General features: G+C 23.7%; 1 protein-coding gene across 4 annotated transcripts in view; it reads left to right on the top strand.

Moving 5' to 3' along the window:
* The first annotated feature begins 5,792 nt into the window (after nucleotides 1–5,792).
* Nucleotides 5,793–24,137, top strand: part of LOC129606758 (E3 ubiquitin-protein ligase RNF19A-like) — a 35,455-nt gene continuing 17,110 nt past the window's right edge. The window contains exons 1-2 of one of the 4 annotated variants that reach the window (XM_055517278.1): nucleotides 5,793–6,334; nucleotides 21,254–21,776. In XM_055517278.1, coding sequence (XP_055373253.1) covers nucleotides 21,531–21,776 — 246 coding nt within the window. In that variant the 5' untranslated portion in view covers nucleotides 5,793–6,334; nucleotides 21,254–21,530. Of the gene's footprint in view, nucleotides 6,335–18,053; nucleotides 18,217–19,321; nucleotides 19,606–21,253; nucleotides 21,777–24,137 lie in introns of those variants that run through there. The other 3 variants (XM_055517280.1, XM_055517277.1, XM_055517279.1) reach the window with 3 other exon arrangements.

Genomic DNA, 24,137 nt, shown 5'->3' with positions numbered 1-24,137 from the left:
ATAGTTAATTTTTTAAGTTATAAATTTTCAATCTAATTTGTATATATTTAATAAATATTAGAATAATTATTTAATTATTATGTTATAGGAAAAATATTTTGTGAAGCCAAATATGTATTTACATACAAACAAAATTGAAAATAAATTAAAATAAAAATATAAAAATAATTAGCAAGAATTATAATTTTTCTACTACTTTTTATCGAGATTTAACCAGTCAGGATCAAATATTGCTCATTTATTTTATTTTATTTTGATTAAAATCCATGTTTGGCCTCGAAGCACTATGTCGAAGAATCTAATTTATAATTTCTTATATACACAAATAAATTTTGGAACATTTCAACAGGAAAATAGTAGTTAGTGTGAAATTTAAATTGCGAAAACGCGAACGATAAACTGAATTAATAAAATTGATCTCATTATTTTCTAGAAGCTCATTGAAAATTTCAAAACCACACATAAATTTGATTTTCGAAAAAAAAAATATAAGCAGAAATTTTATAAAATGTAGCAAAAATGAAGTTATACAATATAATAGAGACAGAATTAAGATACAATACAATAATTTGGAATTTTAAAAAACAGCAAACTTATTTACTTATCATTGTAACACTAAAATTGAGTAATTCAATGGAACTAGTAGTAATAAAGTATACTGGTATAATAAGCAACTAAGCATACAAATGAATATTAAGCTCTAAAATATGGACACCCTATGATTTCTAATTTAAATATGTTCAACAAAATTGTTAATTGTTCAAAATTCTCAAACTTTGTTTCAGAAAACGTTTTTCACACTAAAACCTGCTAAAACTATTAAAAACAATTCTGACGGTCTGCTTAACAAAATTATTTCCATAAAATGCCTGGATCCACTAAAATGCCTGGATCCACTAAAATGCCTTCAAAAACCACTTTGAAAAAAAAACAATTTATCAAAATTTATTACAATTTTTCAATAAATTATGAATAAATGTTAAAAAAAAATTAATGTTAAAATTCAAAATAACTTAAGAACTTAATTTTAATTTTAATCCTTTGCTAACTATATAATAAAATAATGTAATGCGAGTAAAATATTTAAATTTATTATAAAAAAAATTGCATATATTTAGGCGAACACTTTTATTCTTCCCAACAAATCGTAACGCAAACGCATGTAATAATTGTATCTATGTATATTCATAGCTCTAGTCGCTGGATAATGTTAACCCAGTATGAATTTTAAATTGCTTATTATATTATGCAATTCGGTAATACATTGCAGTTACATGAACTTTATACAGTCATACTTGATTTAAACGAGTCATTCACTTAAACATAGAATACATAAAAGAAAATTATTGAAAAATTTATGCAATAATACATAAAAATAAATACAAAAATGCGTGCAAAATGCAAATACTTTAATTAATTCTTATTTTAAATTTCAAATTGATATTTTGTAGTCAATTCAATTTTGGGAAATGAAAAGAGTTAACAATGTTAAAATAGGTATTAAGATTCAGATCTATATACATATTATGAATTTGCATTAATTCAGATCTTGTAATATAGGTAATAAATAACTATTCCGATTCGAAATAATAACAAACAAGAGTTAGTTGCCTCTATATATACATCTTACGATAATTACGTAGATATCCAACAAAGCGAAAAGTGATTTTTAATAGATTTTACAAGTTTTGCTCTCACATTTTAAATTAGGACAATTTTCTATACTTAAGTAGTTTCTAAAAATATTTTATAATAATAAGAATTGATACATACTTAATAATTAGTTTCATAATTTACAACTTACCTGCATAAATATTTCAAAGAAAAGTTTACAATTTGGCACCTATCACCTACTTAAACGACTTGCCTTGTTTGACAAAATGTGCAATATGAAGTAATCCTTGAATGGGTAAGTAGGTACATAAAGTCATATATTTATGTAGTATATTTAAACACATTTTCCAAAATATCCCAGCGATTTTGCTTAAATAATTAAACATTTAATTGCAGGATTAACTTCTTCTACTTTCACAAGGTCGTTTATTACCCATTCATACTGCAAAGTATGTATACAGATATTGGTTATTTCTTACAATTTTTTTTAAAAAAGGGTCCAGAAATTATGTAATTGCACCTAGGTGGAACACTTAAATAATATTTACTTGTGTTCTAGTTCCACAATTATTAACTTTTCCTTTCTCTCGAAGTTATTATTCTTTAAAAGTTCAGAGTATGTCACCTGTTTAAAACATTGCATAATTGCTTAAACATGATTTGAATTAAAATGTAATTATAATATGTATGTGGGTACAGAAACATACCTTTTTGGTGAAGCTTGATGAATAAAATTTCCCTCCATAAAAGGAAATTAAAGTCAAATAATCGTTTTTATTCCAATAAAATTTTTAATATCACTTGAATACTAAATATTTAAAATTATTATTTTCATTAAAAGAGTGTTTTCAAATGCGTGCACCATCACTTTTTTTAATAAAACAAAAAAACTATTTAATTTATACAATTTTAAAACCAAAAAATTTTACTTTGTTGCTTTATAAATTTTATTCGATTTAAAGTACTGATATGTGTACATACATGTACATCTAGTTCTTGTTATATATACAGTGTTGCCGTTTGTAATTTTTTTTTTAAATTTCTCGACTACGCAATAAATTGACTGTACTTGACTTGAAATCAACTCGACACTCAAACTAAGTTTTTACTGTTACTGCGTTTATATGCAATTTGAAGTCAACTGTGAGCAGATTTCGTGCTCACAAAAATGATTTGAAATTTTTAAATCAAGTCGACCTGGTAAAATTATTAACTTGACTTAAAAAATGACTGCATGACGAAAGCGAGAGTTGAAAGATTGAAAATGACATATAAATGTATAATGAAAGCTCAAATCTGTATTATTTAAAACTGTACAATACGTACATCGAAATTTCAAGTCAAGTATATAACAAAGTTTATTCCAGCTTGAAAATAATTTTTAGCTATTACATTTCAAGTTTTTATTAGCATTCAAAGTCAAGTAAGCAAAATTTTTTGATTAACTTCAGTGAAGCCGGCTTTAAATCAATTAAAGTTTATGTGGACATAAAATTGATTCGAAAAACATTGAAGGTGCAAAAACTAATAAGTTTTTCTTCAATGATTGATATACGTTCCATACCATATGTCAATGGTATGTCAGTCATTAATGAGAAAGTGACCGTGTAAACATATATATTAATTATAATACAAAATTTTACGGTATATTAAAATTTTTTTTACATATACATCTAAAATATTTTTTATTTGCTTAAATACTTCATCAGCTGCATTTATTTGGTACATACGTTTTCTGCTACTTTAGCTTTAATTCTCGGCAAATTACTCTTTATTGCTATCAAACTTGAAAGATGTATTTTGATTCTGCGTTTTTATACCCTCAATTTTCAACCTGCAAGTTCCCACATGTACTCGCTGACAGACACTTAAACACTTCGAATGTGCATATGTACAAAATTTTTGCCTGTGAGATCATTTGGGACACTGAGATAAAATTCAAACTATAAAACAGATAGTATTTTATTTTTATGACTTTTAATAGGCAGCACTATTTACATTATGTGAAATAGGTATATAATATATGCAATATGATATAAATTACAAATTCAATCAGCATAATTATTAAATATCCGAAAACAAAAGTGTTGTGATATGTGTCACATACATATTATAAATTTAACTTGTGAAGACGTGAAGCTAAAAATGTTACGCGCTTGAAAATCAATTCTTTTATTATTTTTTATAAAATTGCTTCTACCTATTAGTATTCAAGGCAAATTTATAAATTTTTTCTTCCTGAAAAATCAAAAGTGCGTTTCATTGCAAATTTTTGTTAATTGTTTTCGGTAAAGAAAATAATTTACATAATGTGAATTTTGTGTGAAAATAAAAGTTAAATATTTATACTAAATGAGCAATAAGTAAAATTATAATTTTCACATATTTGCAGTATAAAAGTTTTATATGTGTACATAGTATCTGAATTCGTATGAGTGTTCACAATATTTATTATAAATTAAATTTTTGACAGTTGCGCGAACGTATACTTCTTCAATATCCGACGTATACTTCCTCCATTTACGCATTTTATTGTAAAGTATGAGAAATTGTATGTTTATGTATAATGTAAGCAAATTGCACTTAAATTAAATAAATATAATTAAATAAAATAAAATAAAATTTTATTTAATTTTATAATTATGCCATTTATTATTATACATATTAAACGTTCAAAACTTCGTTGTAGAGATACACATATCTGGCATAATTTTCACACATATCTGTTACAATATTGCCATATTCACAAATTTCTTATAAATTATTATAGTATAACAGTATTTTGATTGATATTATAAACAAAAAATTTAATTAAAGAATGCCTAAATTTTTCTTTATTCTTATGTGATTTAATATCAAATTGAGTACTGTAGTGCATACACACATATGTATATACATATTTATGTAAATTTATTCAAATCACGAATAAATTGAAAGTGAAATTTTTTATTTTTTGTTTATTCAGAATTTTTAGCACAATATGTATTGAAACGTTAATCTTTATTCGTAAATGCATATATATATAAATATTTATTAAATGCATAATAATAATGTATAAGCACATATTTATTGTTTGCATATATATTATAGTATAATAGTTTTTTTAAAATTGTTTCTATAAAAAGAAAATTGATGTATAATTTTTGAATTGAACAATAATTTTCTGTTAGAATCTAAAAATGCAAAAATTATTAGTGTATACTAATTTTTACCAAATTTTTGCTTGATTAAATGAAATAAATAATATTTTCTGTGGGTTTAATTCGCGGAGTTAATTTTGTTTAATTTATATTTTGACATTTCACCGCGAAAAATTGCTCTTGTTCTGTTTTCATCTTTCAAAATCAATATCAGCAGCAAATAATTTATGTCAAACAAAATTGGTTTTAAAAAGAAGCTTTTGAGTTTTAGATGAAATGCGATAGAAATTAGAATAGCTATTTGCAACGTTACTGAAAATTCAAGGATTTACAAAGTTATGGTTCGAATTATTCATAATATTCAAACTCCCAATTTTTTTTGTATAAATTATTCACGCTTTGTTTAAAATGTTTCTTATAATTTTTATTAATATTAATTATTTCTTTAATAATTTTGAATATTTTACATTAATATCGAACTTATAAGAAAAAAAAAAATTTTATTTTTGATTAATTTAGTCGATCTCAAAAATTCAATTGTTTAAAATTTTATTAAAAACAACTCACCACTGATAAAAACAACATTCAATATTGAACGTTCAATTCTCTTCATTGTTCAATAAATTGAAAGAGTATGCGTCGCTGACTATAATGTCATATTTCAATTCGTATAATTTTTGTTGTTGTTTTTCATCTTTTATATTGTGTCAGTCAATCAGCTGTGTTGATTTTGTTCATTGTTGTTTTTGGTTTTCATTCTGATAACTACATTTGAAGTATATAAGGTGGTGATTTTGTTTTTGTTTTGATCTTGGAATTAAAATTTATTCTCGTTTGGTTTAAAAATAAACTTTTGTGGTGGTCTGCAGTTGCTTCATTTGTTCGTTTGTGTTGTAGAAAAAGAAAAATTGTAGAAAAAAATTAAACTTTTAAGTAAATTAAAAATTTAATAATTTTCAGTACGAATTATCACTTTAAGCTTGTTAAATGTAAAAGTACAACTCACGCGGCTTATATTTTTTTCTCGTTTTAATTAAAATTGAAAATAATTTTTTCATAACGCGGGTTAACAAATTGAATACATCAGTATTTCAGTTAGTGTTTTTGTGTATGTTTTGCTCTAATAAATTTTTTTTTTTTTGATTGTTGTCAGTGACAAAATTTTAATTAGATTTTTTTTTTTGATTTTTTAATCAAAACTAAAAGGAATGCAAAACTATTAAATGATTAGCTAATTTGTACTTTTTGTTTTTAATTTAATTAAAAAATTGCTTGGTGATAATCTACTTAATTCAAGTTCAAAGCATAATAATTATATATAGACGTCGAATACTGAATATACATACATAAGTATAACATTTCTAATCATTATTATTTATAATAATTTTGGACCCCCCAGCTAAGGTCATCTAAGAATTTTTAAAGTACATGGGTACTAGTTAATGCTAAGGAATTGTTCTATACAAAAAAAAAATTTTAAAAAATTTGCGTATAGTTACGAATATACTTAATTTTCTACACCGTGTTAAATTTTGGATATTTGGAATTGAAGATTTGAGAATATAAGCGTTAAATACAAGGTAATATTATATATTTTAACTAAATGTGAATTAATATTGTGTAAGTAATAAAATTTAATCAAATATTATTGTAGATACCTAATTTGATACGAAATATGCACTAACCATTATTTAATACAATTATTTTTAGGGTCTTACTGCGAAGAATTATAGTTAATCCTGTCTAATAAGAATTGAATTAAGAATTTGTGGAAGGAAAACAATGTTAACAATAAAGTACTTAACGTATCTACCTATAAGTAGATTTAATGCGAGACGTTTATTAATGTAGGTACTTATTTCGGAAAAAGAAATGGAAACATAAAATTTTGTTCCAGTATTTATTTTAGAGATTCGAAACCTATTTGCTATCTTATACATGTTTACATCTTTTAATAATATTTAGCACATAAGTTATACAACCCATTCCAATTAGAAAGAACATAACCTAGTTTGTTATACATTAGAAACAAATGTGGCAGAATATTTCCGAAAATTAATTTTTGCCTTAATCTTAATAAAAATATAATCATTTCAATCAATATTTATTTAAATAACTAAGTTCACTGAATTTGTATTTAAAAGCTGTTCGGGTACAAAATTTTAGTTTCATGTTGCACTGAATAATTTAGTAATAAGTAAGTAATTGATTTTCATTTTATGATTCTATAGTTTATGTTTAAGTTTTTCAATTAAGTATTCTAATTGAAATATTTGCAAACAAGTTAAATAAAGAATTCAAGTAATACTAAAGACCCAAAGTATACATATGTATGAAGAAACCTACTTACTTATCTAGTTATAAAATTAATTTTTGAATAATACTACAATTCAATGAGTATTTATGCTATAAAATTCCCAAATGTTTATCGAAGTTAAGCCTAAGTATTTCATTTTTTGTTTTATTACTATTAAAGCGCAGCCATTTTTCTAAAATTTTAGTTTTCTAGTTACATAAAAATAATTATTTGAACAACTAGCAGCATTCACAAAATTTCTTGTTTTGTAATGTTTACCATTACTTATTTAACAATTTCAACTTTCATTAGCTTATCAGCTATAATTTATCATATATTAAAAAAATACCATGAATACGTGTACAGAAGTAATCCAATTTTGGAATTTTTTCCAACATTTACAGTGTAAATATTTAATAAAATTGTTAACTTACTATTAAAATAAATTGTTAAATTACTTTCGTTTAACTTTAAAATTTATAAATTAAGTAGATATTACCATTTTTCTTTAACATTTCCAAAAAAAAAAACAACAAAGGAAACATGTTTTTTATGTCATGTATATCTGCTGTAATTGTACCCAAAAATATGCGGTTCATTAAAAAAAAATTTATTTAAACTTGAAATTTATAAAAATAATTGTAATATGAACATACTTAAATATTTTATGACTGTATTCTGAAGATGTACGAATTGAAATATGCATAATTACTGGTATAAATGATTATTTATGTGGTAAAATAATTATATTATTTCTTAAAATAATGCTAATGAAAGCAATACTAATAGAAATGCGCAATTTTTTATGTATTAGACTTACATGCATAAGCTGTAGTTACAACAATTAAATTAAAATTGATTGCTAATAAGAACTGGAATGGCAGAACTTAATATTATTGAATTCTGAGATCTATACGAAGAACTAAGAGCTGGTTGTTAAGGTTCAAATTGACTCAAAACAGGAAATATTCTTTTGATACAAAAAGTGATTGATATTAAAATTTAATGTTAAAAACAAATTTTATTTCATGCAAAAAAGACGTGACATTATTCTTAAAAAGTAATTGTTGCATATTTTTATTCAACACGTCAGTGCGACTAATAGAATATTGGCGATTATCAAATTTTACAAAAAAAAAAAACAACCATTATTTGAGTTTTTTGGAAGTCGAAAATGTGTTCACTTACTACTCTGAAACATGTTTGTTTAACATGTGTGGTCAGAAATCTTATTTGTTATTTTACTTATTTGTTTTACAATTACAAACACTTACATTTTAAGTACCTTTTAAAAGAAATGCATTTTAAAATCACGTTTTTGGAAATTTTTTTTTTGTTATACATTACTAAAGTACTTAGTAAGTAAATGTTCTGCCAATAATTAAAATTTAAATGCCAGTAAAAACTAAAACTATATTTTAGAACAAATTTAATTAGGTACTAAGTATTTATAAATTTAAACTTAAATTCTTGTAGATTGCAAAACTATATTTAAAATTTCTTGTATAAGCCACAAAAATTTATATTTGTTTTTTGAATTTATGATCTAGTCTAGGCCCTATTGTAGATTATAGATTTTAATGCAGTTCTATTGAAATCTACAATACTTATTGGCCCTATTGCACAAACGTATTTTACTTTTGCTTTTACTTCGATTTTTGGTACAATAGAAATTTTTCAATAGTGGTTGATGTAATAGGGCCCTGTTAGAAATAATTTTGTCATACAGTACATAAATTGCAAAATACATAGTTATCGAATTATTATTAATTTTTATTATAATTTTAGATTGATCTGGATTTTCGTGAGCTTTGAATATGTGTGTGTGCATAACGAATATTTTAAAGAAAAGCAAGAAATACGTAAATAATTATATGACCTAGAGTTGAATAAAACCAAAAAAGTAACATCATTGAAAATGTCAATATACTCAAATTACAATTATACCTGTGCAATAATCTACAAAAAAAAAACAAAAAAAAAATTAAAAAATAATGAAAGCAAAAGTATTTTCAAAATTCACTCATTATACAAGAAAGAAAAAAAAAAGGTCTCGAATATTTCGCCCGTAGTTTTGATTTCGCGCTATGCATTTTATATACTTACATACATACATACATTTTTATAATTTTTTATTTGCAATACGTCAATTGCGTAATAAAATATTCCGGTTTCTGACTGACTTTTTTTTACCAATATATATATATATTTTTTGTGCCTGTTGTATTACTTACCTTCGCAATACCATTAATATACTACTTCTGAATGTACACGCGTTCATTGTATGTGCGATTGCATTATTTTATGCTATAACAACATAAACATTTAAATATACTTATGTATTTTATGATTTAGACATTGTTTCGGTTTAGAGTTTGCCAGCAAAGCTTTTAAAAATACATAAATGAAACTTGATACTTATGTACATTATATTATGAGGTGAGCATACACTTACGCGCGTGTAACTATATTAAAATGCAGGCTTTAGCGATCTATAAGTAATTATGTTTAAATACAAAACTGATTTTAAATTGATACTTAAATAATTTTTTAAGTAAACTTGAATTGCATTGCATTTAAATAGGAAAAAAAAAACAAAATTGGACATTTTATTTATTTAAGTTATTTTTTAACAGTTAATCGTTTGAATTAAAAAAAAAAAATAAAGCAAGAAAATAAAATTATAATTCGTTCTAGAGTTGAAAATATTGTCTGGCCGTCTATTTAAAAAAATATTTAATGAAGATTTTTGATGAATTGCTTAGGTCTTTTTAAGTTTTTAATCTGTATCTAAGCTTAGTTTAATTTTAATTTTGATATAATTATGTTATAAAATGGATTTACAAACTGTGGGTTGCAAGTCAACTATGATTCGCTAATGTGATCATGGTTCACCTGCAACTTTGTCGATATTGTGGTAGGTTTGATAAAAGACATGATAATAACTCAACTTTTTTATGTTTGCTGGGTGTAGTTTTAGAATCAGAATTGAAATTTAGGAATTATTGCTTATCTTTGTAGAAATTATATGTAATTCAATTTCTATTTTTGAAGAGTACAACTTAATGATATTATTCTAATGTTCGTATACTGCCATTACCTTGACTATTAACCATCCCTAATGGTAGTTCAAATAAGAGAGTCTCTTCGTTTTTGCAGTTTTGGTTTATCTCTTTGTTTTGGTAGTTTTGGTTCGGTTGAAAACTGATCGTTGATCTGTAATAGACTGAGAAATAATGGGATGATTAAATAATTGAAAAATGAGCTTCTTACAAATCTCTGTCCATTAAACTTACTTAATATTTTTTTTATCTTATTTAAACTGATCTCATACGATATTACATACACAAAACACATGATACTAAAACGTGCATGTTAACAACATATTTATAATTATACATATTTGGTATAGGTTCGGTGCAATATTTTAAAGATTTGATCATTATCAGATTTTAATTTATTCGAACTTTCACTTTTTTCCTTTTTTTTTTAACATTTTTTACTTTTATATCATTTGTTTGCTTTTACTTTTGTTACTAACATTGTAATTCTTGTTATATTTCTTGTTTATTTTGTAATTTTGGATTACTCTGGATTTCCACTTATAGTTGATGTTTAAGTGCTTATTACAACTTGTATTAATGTGTTATACATGAGTCAATCATTTGTGTATATAAGTACTTAGTTTTGATTGTGACAAAAAAAAAAAAATTGTGATCTAAAATTGTGATTGATTCATGATTTTTTTTCATTTTTAATAGAATCATTTAAAATTATACTTACTCTTTGTATCAAATTATTATGAAAGCACAAAAAGTATAACAAAAAATTGTAACAATTCAGTTGCCAATTGAACTTAACGAACCCAAGTTTTCTTTTTTCAATTATAAATTTCATGTTGAAGTTTTTATATATTAAAAAACTTAAAAAAAAAAACGACATAGTGTGTAACGACATATGTGAGTAAGCAAATAAGTATTATAAATAATAGTAAATGAAATTTTGTGTATTTACATGCGTGTAGAGCTTTGTATGCAAGATCAATGAACTTTCGTCAATTAATTGCCCCATAACGTATATGAATAAATTTATTTTTAAGAATGTGATAATGATCAAACACATAACATGCATGTTTAAATATTTTGAAATAATTTTACATTATTTAATTAAAATTAATTTATTAAATTTTAAATTTTTGATTATACAATTAAATTTAGAAAGATTTTTGTTTTATAGAACCATAAATAATAACTAACCTTATAATATTAACAAATTATGTAATAGATGAGAATTTACGCGACAAAATAGGTGAGACTAAGTTGGGATCTTGATTAAATCTAGCTAAATTTTAATAAAATTACTGAAATAATTGAATAATTTTTGAAAATGTAACTTTACTGGCCGACGCAGTTATAGCAAATTCAAATCTGTTTTACCGACACTACCAAATTCATTTCTTTAATTATTAAAAGAGAGCCAAAGCGCTGAACAGGAACGAGGTGGACGATTTGTGTTGCTAACCCAGAACAAGAGCGAAACGGCAAAATTAATCAAAGTAGAGTATTTTGCATATAATGCCACACACACATTGAAATAGGTTATTTTATAAAAAACTGCCAACGATCAGTTTATAGGTTATTTTACCGCCGGCTGTTATGTGGCGGTAATTTTGCTTGGTTCTGAGCTGTCTTATTTAAATGTGTTTGTAATATATGAATTTCATTCGCCGCGGAAAATAGTTCTTCTTCTGTATTTAACATAAGTGTGTCGTTAAGTAATATGTTATTGCAATAAAAATATCAACTCTTTTCATTCCATTAGGTAACAATATCGACTTCAGTAGCTAAAATAATAAAAAAAATTTATGTTAGTCAAAACTTTTCGAGTATTTTTAAATAAAGAAGTTGTTGGGCCCTTTTTTGTTACATCATATGGAAATGTAGGCATTTTTAAATGGGGTTTAGTTCTGAAATTTTTGGATATTTTAATATTTTTATTTTTTTAGGCTCAAATTTTCTTAATAAAATCAATGTTTTTTGTTAATTTTTTAATTATATTAAGGCAATTACAAATTGAAATATGAGAATTTATTAAATTTTTTCATTTAAAGTGATCCAATTACTTAGTTGTTGCTTTCATAGCAGGATATAATATAGATCACATGTTTTCCACATGCTTCACATGTTTTTTTTTTTGAATTTGTATATCATTCAAACTTCCTCTTTCTTTCTACATAAAATTTCTGTTGCAAGTTGTAAACACCGGTAACCTTGCAATCCAAATATAAGTACATGTATTTGCATATGAAATAATTTTTTTAGTTCTTATTTAATTTATAAATAATAATTAAAGAGAAAAATACGTTCAATATTCTTGTATACGTATTTCCAACAATGCATTTAAATTATGAATTTAAACTCAATTAAATGCGTTTATACACAGTATACTTTAAACTTTTTCAATTATACAGAGTGAATCAGCAATAAACAATGTATGTAAAGTGCGATATATAAGTATATACGTACATAAATGTGTGATTTCCGTAATAGATGTAAAATTTAACATTAAAATATTGATTATTATAATTATTATTATAGAAAAAAAGTATTTACATTTAATAGATTTCGAGAACTTTAATCTTACATCATATATAGAAAGTTGTTATATATATGTTATTGTTTTAACACGTGTTCGAAATATAATTTACTTAAGTATTACAAAATTTTAAACCGATACTCGTTTTTCCGGTTTCTCGATAATTTCTTCGGTATACATGATTTTGTTTAAATTTCTAGAAATTTATTGTAAAATTTAATTCGATTTTTACAAGCCGGGTTAAATTAAGTATTTAATATTTTTAATTAAGATTTAAGTAGTTCTAGAAAATTTACGTCATATTTAAATGGATATATATATACATTCGATTGGATTATACAATTTTTGAATGAAAAACTGATCAATATTTCCCGGGAAGACGAATGTATCTCAAATTTCTCAAAAATATGAGTGAAAATATTAAAAAAATTCGGTTAATAGTTAACGTTGCGAGTTAAGTCGAGCATTTTTATAATTTTAATATGATTGTAATTGATTAAATGAATATTTTAACTCGAATATTTTAACTAAATTTTGAAGAATTCTTATTCGTGGGTCTATTAAAATGATAGAGTACTGCTAGTTTCAAGAAGTTTAAAAAAAAATTCAAAATTTCCAATAATTCTTTGAAAACATTCAAAAAATTACAATTATTTCTTTAATTTTTACTGTCTTTGGCATATGAGCTTTGTTGTTTACATAATTTTTATTATTGTGTTAAGGCACTTTGTATCTATAATAATATTTGTATTTATTATACATAATGTAGTAGTTTCTTCTACCTATTATTATTTATACATATATGTAGATATGTTGTGTGCCATTTACAGGCTAACTATATTCACTGTGTACATTATTATAATAATTTTCATAATTTCTCCATTTACATATTTTAATATTAACCAAAACTCTGTATATATATGTATACACATGTATATACTCTTTATATCTTTTATAATAATATTTTATTTAAATTCTTATTAAAAATTCCAAGGTGGTATTTATATACTTTATTCAAAATTATTGTAAAATTAGTTTTTTTTTTTTATTATAATAAAATTTATGAAATAATAATAATAAATTTGTCTACTAAGCGTAAACAAGCGCGAAAATTTTGTTAGTATACTTTATATGTCTACTAACTTACTAGTATGTATGTAAATGTGTGTTACGTATGTAGGTATGAATGATTTATATGATATTTTAATATTATTAACCTCAAAAAAATTCATCTACTTTAATGGGTGACGAATAAAAAAAAAAATTATAATATGATCTCTCTATGTCCAAATAAATTTGCATCGCTATACAATTTGAAGGTTAAAAAAATGAATTTTTTTTTTATTTACAAAATTTGGTTGGTATATATAACGTGTAAATAAGAGCTAGTACACAATTAATACAATACCTTACAAATATAGAATGGTGTTGAATATTCATTTGAATTGAGCTATTATAAAAGGAGGCAGATCAATGTTAAAGGGAAGCAAAATTAATTTTTTTTTATTATTTTCTCTTATATTTATTTAATTGAATGGACAAAAACCGAATATATGTGTATATATACTTATATATGTAAATATATTTTCAATAAAATATAAATTAAATAAATTAAATTGTCACTGAGTCAATATTTTTCGTATACAAAACAAAATTTCCTTGAAATTAGAGAGAATTAACTTGAATTTTGTCACGTTATAAAGGACCCACAAGACAATCATATAAAAAGAAAATTATATTGTCAAAATCTTAGGGATTATTTTAAAATTAATGGCTAGTGAATATTCCTGGTCGTTTACTTTACATACATATAGTATGTCCAATATGGGTTTCCTTCAGGTTTTAAGTTATTTTTAAAGAAGGCAAAAAAAATTGATTAACACTTTCTCAAAATGCAGCTTTATAAAAAATTTATCAAATAAGTCGGGATTTCGCAAGCAAGCCTTCATATCTTATTAGTATTCTAAGTAAATTTTCTATTAAAATTTTAAGTGTCTATTTAAAAATTTTTTAATTATAAGTAATTTTGTTAAATTGTGTTGTGCACACTATGGTTAATTTCTAGAAAGCCAGAAATGAATTGTTGAATTAAAAACCGTATCTCAGCCATCAATTTACGAGAGCGTAACGTTTTTAAGTCTATCAATAAAATCAATGTAGACTATTCATTGCCAACGAACTCTGAGTTGACGCAGTAGAAATATTTATAGCACGGTACGAAATTCAAACCTGAAAAACAAAAATGTTTCCCAATGTAGGGGGCCAGCAAATATTGTTATGCAATTTACTTAATTTTTTTTAAATATAATTAAACTTATGAATACTAACTATTTTATTTTGTTATTGCATAACCTATGAATCGGTTATGGCAATATTATGGTGAATTATTGAACAAGTTCAATATTTTAATTTAATTCAAAATTCTTATATACTATATGATTAAGTAATTTAATTTTTGATAAATCATAATATTTAATTAAATTTATGTAATTTTCTTTTAATTATTACAATATATAATTATAACAAAATAAATATTAAAGGGAATTTTCGTTGTGTTATGTATTTATTTAATACTCGTTAAGTATTTAGTGTTTTTTAATAATATTAAAAAAAAGCGGTAATTTATTATCAGGTTTTCACGCTGCATTTTTTAAAACAACATAATATTAAAAATGGTATTTGAATAAAATTAATTTTATAACACACACTTAATAATAAATATTATTAATACTTTAAGTATATATACGAGCAATTTACGTCAATATCATCAATATTTTATTGTTTCTTAAAGAACATATTCACTCAATTATTATTATTATAATTTTATTATTTAGAATAATATTCCAATTAAAAATTTTTGTTTATACGATTATTCAACTTTGTATATATTGTGACAGCCTTCATTGCATAATATTGACGTAAGATATTAAAAAGATTTTTTTTGAAATTTAAAAATATTTAAATGTACATATATATTTAAAATTTTAGGTTAAATAGAACTTTTAGGTACATAATATATACGCGGCAGTATATCTGATTTCGGAATAGCAATAATATTGCATCACTGCAGAATTCAGCAATTATTACTCATAAGCTGAATTGTGTACGTTTTTAATAAAGTATATTCTAACACCAGAATTGGAATATTTTTTCACTGCATAATTCAGCAATTATTATTTATAAGCTGAATTGTTTAGTAACATAGTATATCTACAATTTCGATAAATTTTGACATCGAAATTGTAATAATACTGTATCACTATACAATTCAGCAATTAGAAATTATAAGCTGAATTGTATAATAATGCAATATTTCTGTAATTTGAGTGTATTTCACATTAAAAATGCCTTAATACTATTTTGTGGCGAAATTCAGCAATTAACATATACGAACTGACTTGTGTAATATTGCAGTATTTCTCTAATTTCGTCAAAAAGTATGGGGAAGAATAGATTTTAAGTACGTTAATTAAACAAATTTAAAAAATTTTTAAAAAATCCGAAATTAGGTAAATACTAGTTTTATATAAACGTTTTTATCATTTAAATATTATTTATGCTAACGTGAATGGATTCCAAAAATTGGATAGGGATGGGAATATATGCTACTTTATGCGGTAAGCGGCATTTAACCTCTTCTATTCAATTTCTATCCTCACATTCGCGAATTAGAACATGATACCCTGAGCAATCAGTATGAACGATTGGTTGTCCAACCCTAGTTACATTTGTCGTATGGTGATATTATACTTTACATTCTTATTAACGATAAAATACATTTTTATAATATAAGAGCAGAGATTTCACTTAATTTAATAAAGTAAATTACTTTCCAATGTGCTAATTTTTTCTTTAATGTAGATCACTCACAAATGTGACAACACTTTTAATATTAAATCCATAAATAATAAAAGATTGACACAGAAATTTCTTTAACCACACCAATATTATTTTAAAGAAATTGAGTTCAGCATCTGCTATAACCGTTGTATTAGTTTTTAATATTTATTTAATGTAAATGAATTTTGTGGTTTTAAAAAAAATTGTAATTCTCAAACTAAAATTTAATAATATTTTAATAAATTACAAATAAAAACCTCTACAACATATAATAAATTATTCTTAAAAAAAAATATAAAAATGACTGATTTAATTATCATTGAAAGAAAGTAGATGGCGCTACGTTCATTGTATCTTTAATAAATGCATTCATTATAATTACGAAATCAATTTTTTTTCTCTTTTTTTCTTTGTGTATAACAAAACTAAAATATTTTATTTTTATATTTTAAAAATTGCATAATTCATAAGAAAAAAATGGAATGTTTTTTTTTTTTTTGTTTTGTCATTAAACCCACAAACTATTGTATATTTTTGACTAAATATTTATAAATTGTTTTTTTTTATTTATTTCTTTAAAAAATAAAATAATCAAACGCATTTCTCTTTTTCATATAGTTATGTTATACGTTATATTATATTATGGCATTATACTGAATATTGTTGAATTTTTATATTAAAAAGATTAGAGATGGCACGAAGAATTTCTTTGAGTTTAATAATACAGTCTTATTTTTTTTTAAATTCAATTCTGAGATTTGTGTTTGAAATATCAATTAAGAAATTAAATTGGAAAGGAACATCATCATAAATTCTATTATATAGAAAAGAATTAAGATGCACAAAAAATTTTACAAGTTTTAGATTTTTAGTGTCCATACATGGTAGGCAATGTATATGTATATCAAACATTTCTCATGCATTTTGTATGATAGTAAATAAATTTCGTTCAATTTTTTTCTCAAACAAAATCAACAGACTTTTATAGTACATTAAATTTTCTTTTCACAAAGTTCTTAAAGGAATCAAACAAAATGTGTGAACAATGTTTGAATAAAACAATTTTTAAAAAGCCTAAACGAACATGTTCGAACGAACATATTGTTGTAAACATTTGATCAAAGTATCAATTTTGATACAATTTCATAATACTCAACAATCAATTATTATAGTTTGATTGAATAAAAAAAAAATTATAAAAAAATTATCTATCTATTTAAAATTCAAAATATTTCACTCTTACTTTTTAAGTCGTTCATTCATTTTTCGTTTTCTAATAATATTTTTAATTTAACGCATTTTAAATATCACATCCAACCTCTTATTCTCTTTAATCTGCTCACTACTTTTTTCCACGTTTCCAATAAAATTCATTTTTATGTCGATTTCAAATCAACATTTTTTTGTTTTTATTTGCAGCTGATATTTTTATCTTTATTTTGAGATTTTGATCTTTTGTAACAAATTTTTTTTTAACAATTTCAATTTACAACAGTCTGCATTTAACATCGGTCGCCTATAAAACTATATATTGTACGGTCGACTAAAAGAAATATCAAAAATTATATACAAGTGGTAACAGACTAATAAAAAAATTGCATGTTTTGTTTTTTTTTTTTGTATACTTACATATGGTATGTACGTGCACGAATACAGCGTAATGACCATAAATTAATCGTTGTGACGCTTAAACCGTTTATTATCGATCAAACTAGTGTTTTCTATATGGACGTAAGTTAATTAAATGAAATTTATGTATGAAAAAGGGTATTTTTTCTTTTTTCTACTTTCATATTTGCAAAAATTAAAAAAAAACTAAATGAAAATATTGAATTTGCAAAATTAATTTTAAAAAAAGTAAACAAGGCAACAACAGTAAAAACGTAAACAGTAAAAATTTAAAAGCTTTATGACTCAGAAAAATTTTTAATTTCAAATTTGTATAACGTTTAAAACTCTTGGAAATGGTGGCACAGACCATATTTTTATAATATGTAAAAAGATTTCTGGTTACTAAAAACAACTGAATTATTTTTAATCCCTTCCACAGAAATTATTGTTGTCACGTCGCAGTTGTAAATAAATTCTATTTTGGACATTTTGGAGAAAAACTGGGAATACTTTTCAGGACAAACGTATAGGCTTAACGGTGTCAGTGTCAAAGTCACAGTCACTGTCACTGTCACTGTCACTGTTACTGTTACTGTTACTGTTGCTGTCACTGTCACTGTCACTGTTACTGTTACTGTCACTGTTACTGTCACTGTCACTGTCAATATCACTGTCAATTGTCCCAGGCCCTGCGTCAATGTTAATGTCATTGCCAATATCTCTGTCAATCATTGTTGCTGCTATTGTCACTACAATTTTTACTATAAATCTGGCACTATTTATTTTCAATTTGGGCTGGCACTAGTACAACTGTAGCTGCAATGATTGCCTTTTCATGTTTATAACTTATATGAAATCTCAAAATTACCAAGAAGTTGATAGACGGCCTTTTATACTCTACTGTAAGTGATTTCAAACATGTAACAAACTAAAATTATTAACAAATAATTGCATTTTGCATGATATTTCAATATCTCTGATATTTCAATATCTTCCAAACTACACTGCCTCTCTTATGATATTTTCAACGCTAATTTCGATCATTCGATCATCATCAATTTAAAAGTAAAATATCAATCGTTTCTATTTAAATTTTTCTTATAAAGATCTCTAAACAAAAAGAAAAAAAAGCATCACTGGCTGACCGATTAGAAAAATTTTTTACTTTTCTTTTTTTCATAAAAATTTTTTTAGTCTTTCGTTTTCATTCATTAGATTTAGTCAGTAGTTTAAAAAGCGAACGTCAAACAAAAATTTTATTTGAAAAAGAAAAAAAAAAAGAAATATTCTTGAACGTATTTAATTTAAATAAATGTAATAATAAAAATTAAAAAAAAAATAATAATAATAAAAAAAACAGCAGCATCTAAATACAAAAATTTAATAATAATTGTGCAATTTTTGTGATATAAGGCGGAAAAAACATTAATATTTCTGTTATTTTCTAAATAACTGTATATTATTGCGTTAGTTATTGCCCGCTGTTATTGCTGTTCCTATACGTTGTAGGTACAATTTTTTGTTTATAATTTTTAATAAATTATTTTTTATTGTTTTTTGTTTATTTTTTTTTTCCTCTTAATTTTGTGTACAATATTTAAAATTTTTTTTTTTTTGTAAATATAATTAGTGTTCATTGTGTGGGGTACAAAATAAAATTAAAAGAAAAAAATATTTGTAGTGAACAAAAAAAAAATTTTTTTTTTTAAATTTAGAAAATAAATAAAATTGTTTGTAATAATTGACGGTGCGAGTGAATCATTAAAAATATCTAATTAAAAAATAAATGAATTTTGAGAATTTAAGTGAGATTTATAGAGTAATTCAAGAGATGAAATTTATGAGAATAAATTAAATGTGAGATTTTTTGAACAAGTCTTCATAGATGCCTATAACATACTGCCTACACACATTTGAATGCTTAAATTGTTATAAAAATGAATATAAATATTTTAAATTTGATTTTTGAGAGTATAGTCAAATTATTTATCGAAATAGTATGTCCAATCTCAGTGATTCTCTATCTCCTATTCTATGTCAATCTCAGTATTTTTTTCTCAGTGTACCGGTATTGGTCAACGGATTTATGTAATTACCAAATTTTAAAGAAATTTTTATAACAAATTGTTTAAGAATTATTAACATACATATAGTAAAGAAGGAATTTTAAGAATTCAATGTCGTGAAATTGAAATCATCACTGATTGTAATTGTAACACTGCGAAAAAAATTTAGTTTACTTAAGTAACAATCCCTATTCTGAAACGGTAGTAACTAACGGTGTTTTAGTATATTGCCTTACGATTAATACAAACATATTAGTTCAAAAACTCATTAGTAATACAAACTTATTAGTTTATTAGTTGAATTTAAGAAAATTCACCGTAAGAGGGCGAATAGTTTAGTTTTGCTTTAAGTATTAAGTTTTTTCACCGTTTTATATTGTAGGTATTTTATCAGATGTTCTCATCAATAGTATACATAACAAACAGTAAATAATTTGATTATTTTAGGATTGTGTCATCTATATATATACTTTATTTTGCCACTCGAATATGAAAAAGGAACAAAAATAACATTGAGATTTGATTGTGACTTGTGAAAATTAGCAATAATGAATTCAATGTGCAAAAATTAAATAGATGGCGGGACATAAGCGTCGCTATTCAATTGATATTACCCCATCAAATAATTTCCAGCAAAATTCAATTGAATGAAAAACATTTGACGCTAATCAAATTTCCAATTTTCTTAATTTTATAAAATTAAATTTTCTTCAATTAAAACCATTTTGATTTGAAAGGTCTATAACAAGTATTTCAAAAATAAAACCGCGCGCCAATTTATTGTTATTGTTTTGTTTTCATTCCACATTTCTGTTTCTGTTTTGTTTTCTCTATTGCAGTCTACATATATTTTTATTTTTTTACGACAATAATATAATTTTGTTAAATTCCAACAGTTTGTTGCTTAAAAAACGTGATTTTTAACAAAATTTTTTAATTTTATTTTGCTTTATTCATGTGAAAATTAAATATTATATTTAGTAAATTTAGCATTTCTATGCAATAATTTCTAAAAATGTTGTTTTTTTTTTCTTTCTGTGTTAATTGGAAATTATAATTTTTTTTAAATTTTTTCTTGTTTTTTTGTACAGGCTATTGAATAAAAGGCAATCGGGGGGAAAATTTAACAAAAAAATATTTTTTTTTTTTAAATTCTATCAAAAAAATTATTTAATTTTTGGAAAAAAAAACACAATTCTATGATTATTAGTGATAAAATAAATTGATATATATAGAGTGAACTAAAAATAAATAATTTCAAAAAAGAATTTCAATTATATAAAAAAGAGAAATATTTAAATTTTAAAAATTTATAAATAATATAAATTAATTAAGCATATATACATACATACTTTTAAAATAATAATAATGAACAAACAAAATGGAAAAAATAATAATTCTAACAATATATTTGGTAATGGATTTTCTATAAGAAGATTTTTATTGGGAACAGCACCATCTTTCATTGAAAATGGTAGTAGAATAAGAAATTTTGATATTGAACGTGGAACATTTGAAAATTTAAGACGTGATAGAAAATATGATGGAAATAATGATGGTACCAACAATTATAATAATAATGATGAAGAATCATATTCAAGATCAAATAGAAAGGTAAGAATTTTTTTATATTTAAAAATTTTTTGTATATTCTGTTACTGATATGGTCTACCAGACTACTAGAGCGAGGTTAAATTAGATGTTATTCAATTGAATAATTGCACTAATTGCGCTTAGTAAATATAGTGTAAGATCAGAGAAAAAAAAAACTTCCAATTTCTTTGACATAAAAATCCGCTTATTATACAGTTTATTATTACAGTTTATTAAATTATTAGTTATGCTTTCCCGAAACGGAAATTTTCTGTTATACTCTACAGAATTTTACACTATACCGGTAGTAATGTTTTCTCTAAAGGGAAATTTTCTGTTATACTCTACAGAATTTTACACTAAGTAAGTAAGGTTTCGTTTTACGAAAATTGTACTATGTACATTCGTTTATGTGCTCTTAAGAGTATAAGGAAGAGTAAATAATTAAGTTAATAGTTACGTTTTGGGGCCTTTAGGTTTTTGGCATAATGCCGATAAAATTATCAACCTTTTACGGCCAATTTATGATTTCAGTCTATTTATAGCAAAGAAAATTGGAAAAAAATATTAAAAAATTATGAAAATTTTCGAAATTCAATTATAAATTCATGCGTTATGAAAAATATTTAAAATAGTTTTTGGCACATTACGCTCAGTTATAGGTAATGACCGTGAGGCCTGTTATACAAATAACAAAAAGATTTTAATTATGAAAATTTATATTTTCCTGGTATAGTTTTCAATTTGAATTGCAATTGCATATACGTATACGTTTATATATATATATATATATATATATATATATATATATAAATTTCTTCCTTAATTAAATTCCGCTTAATTATGCGCGCAATTTTATATACAAATTATACGGTAAAAAGTTTATTTTAATTTTTATTGTTATAATTGGGGCAATTAATTTAAAAATTTTCTCTGTGTGTATGAATACAAAATAATACGAAGTTTTAATTGTTTTGGAATATTTTAAAATTTTTTTTTTTTCTGCTTTATTTTAGTATTTTAATTTTTGAAATGCTTAGTGTTAATTTGTTTGAAACTGTAATTTTCTGAACACGTTTAAGTTTTTCATTTGAAAATGTTTGGAATTATAAACAATCAACTGCAATAATTATAAACAATCAACGACAATATAACAAAAGTGCTTAGTTTCGACTGACGGCGAATTGGCATAATATAAATTTGTGACTCACTTTGAATTTAATTTTGGAATTTGATGAATTAATCGAGATTCGGCCCTTACTACTGATATATTTATTACTTTTTCTTGAATGTCTCGGAAATTTTTCTGTTTTCGCTGTGTTCATTGAGGCCGTCATACGGTTTATTCGGATAAATATATGAATTTTTCGTATAATATATACTTTGTGTACGAAGCTGATGGTTTACATTTTCGTAGGTATCCTGAATTACAGTTTGTTCACAAAACATTTTCAGTTTTTCCTTTAATTCCTTCGCTTAATTTTTTTATTATAAATGCATATTTGCATTATTCGGGCAATGTATGAGTGCGGTCGATTATGTGCTGCTCAAACTTAATTTTCTTTTGACACTAATAACATATTTCTGAAATCACTTAAATTGTTTCGTGTTAAACGAATGGGCTCCCGTTTGCTCTTCATTTTCATGTCTCTTATAAAAATATAACAATGATTTTTAGATAAGAAAATTTATAAATATATATACTTTTATATTTGCATATATGGAATATTTTAATTTATTTTATTTCATATGCATAATAAATAGGTACTTATATCGTCTGTTTGTTTAATCTTCGATCCCTACCATAGCAATTCGCGATAATTCAAAGCTCAAATTCAACTCATATTATTTAAATTACTTGTCTATTTTCATGTTAATGTTAACACGTCCATTTTTCTTTTTAATAAAATTTATGAACATGCATTTAAATTAGTCTAAGTGTAATCGACTTCTGTGAATTTTAAAAATTAGATTAAATTGATATTATATTGCTTTACAAAAAAAAAAAAAAACAAGAGAATTTGATTTATTTTCTTGCTACCACTAATAAATAATTTAATTTAATTGCAATAAATAACTCAATTGAATTGTAATTATTTAATTTTACAAGAATATAGAGAATTAATAATAATAAATTAAATTAAAAGTACTTAAAATGTTATTTAAAATTTATTAATATTAGAGAAGAAGAAAAAAAATAGTTAAAAAGTTGTTCTTTTAAAAAAGAAAAACAAAAATTGAGGTTAATTGAGTATTAAATTGTATATTTATCACGCGTTATTATATATTTTACATATGGACACTTATTTACAAAGTGTGCGAGATATAACACCTAAATTAGAATGTTATAAACACTTGTTAAATCGCCTAAAATGTCTACGT

The sequence above is a fragment of the Condylostylus longicornis genome, unplaced genomic scaffold, assembly GCF_029603195.1.
Source record: "Condylostylus longicornis isolate FDR11 unplaced genomic scaffold, ASM2960319v2 ptg000022l, whole genome shotgun sequence".
NCBI lineage: Eukaryota > Metazoa > Arthropoda > Insecta > Diptera > Dolichopodidae > Condylostylus > Condylostylus longicornis.
This window is presented reverse-complemented; position numbering and strand designations above follow the sequence as displayed.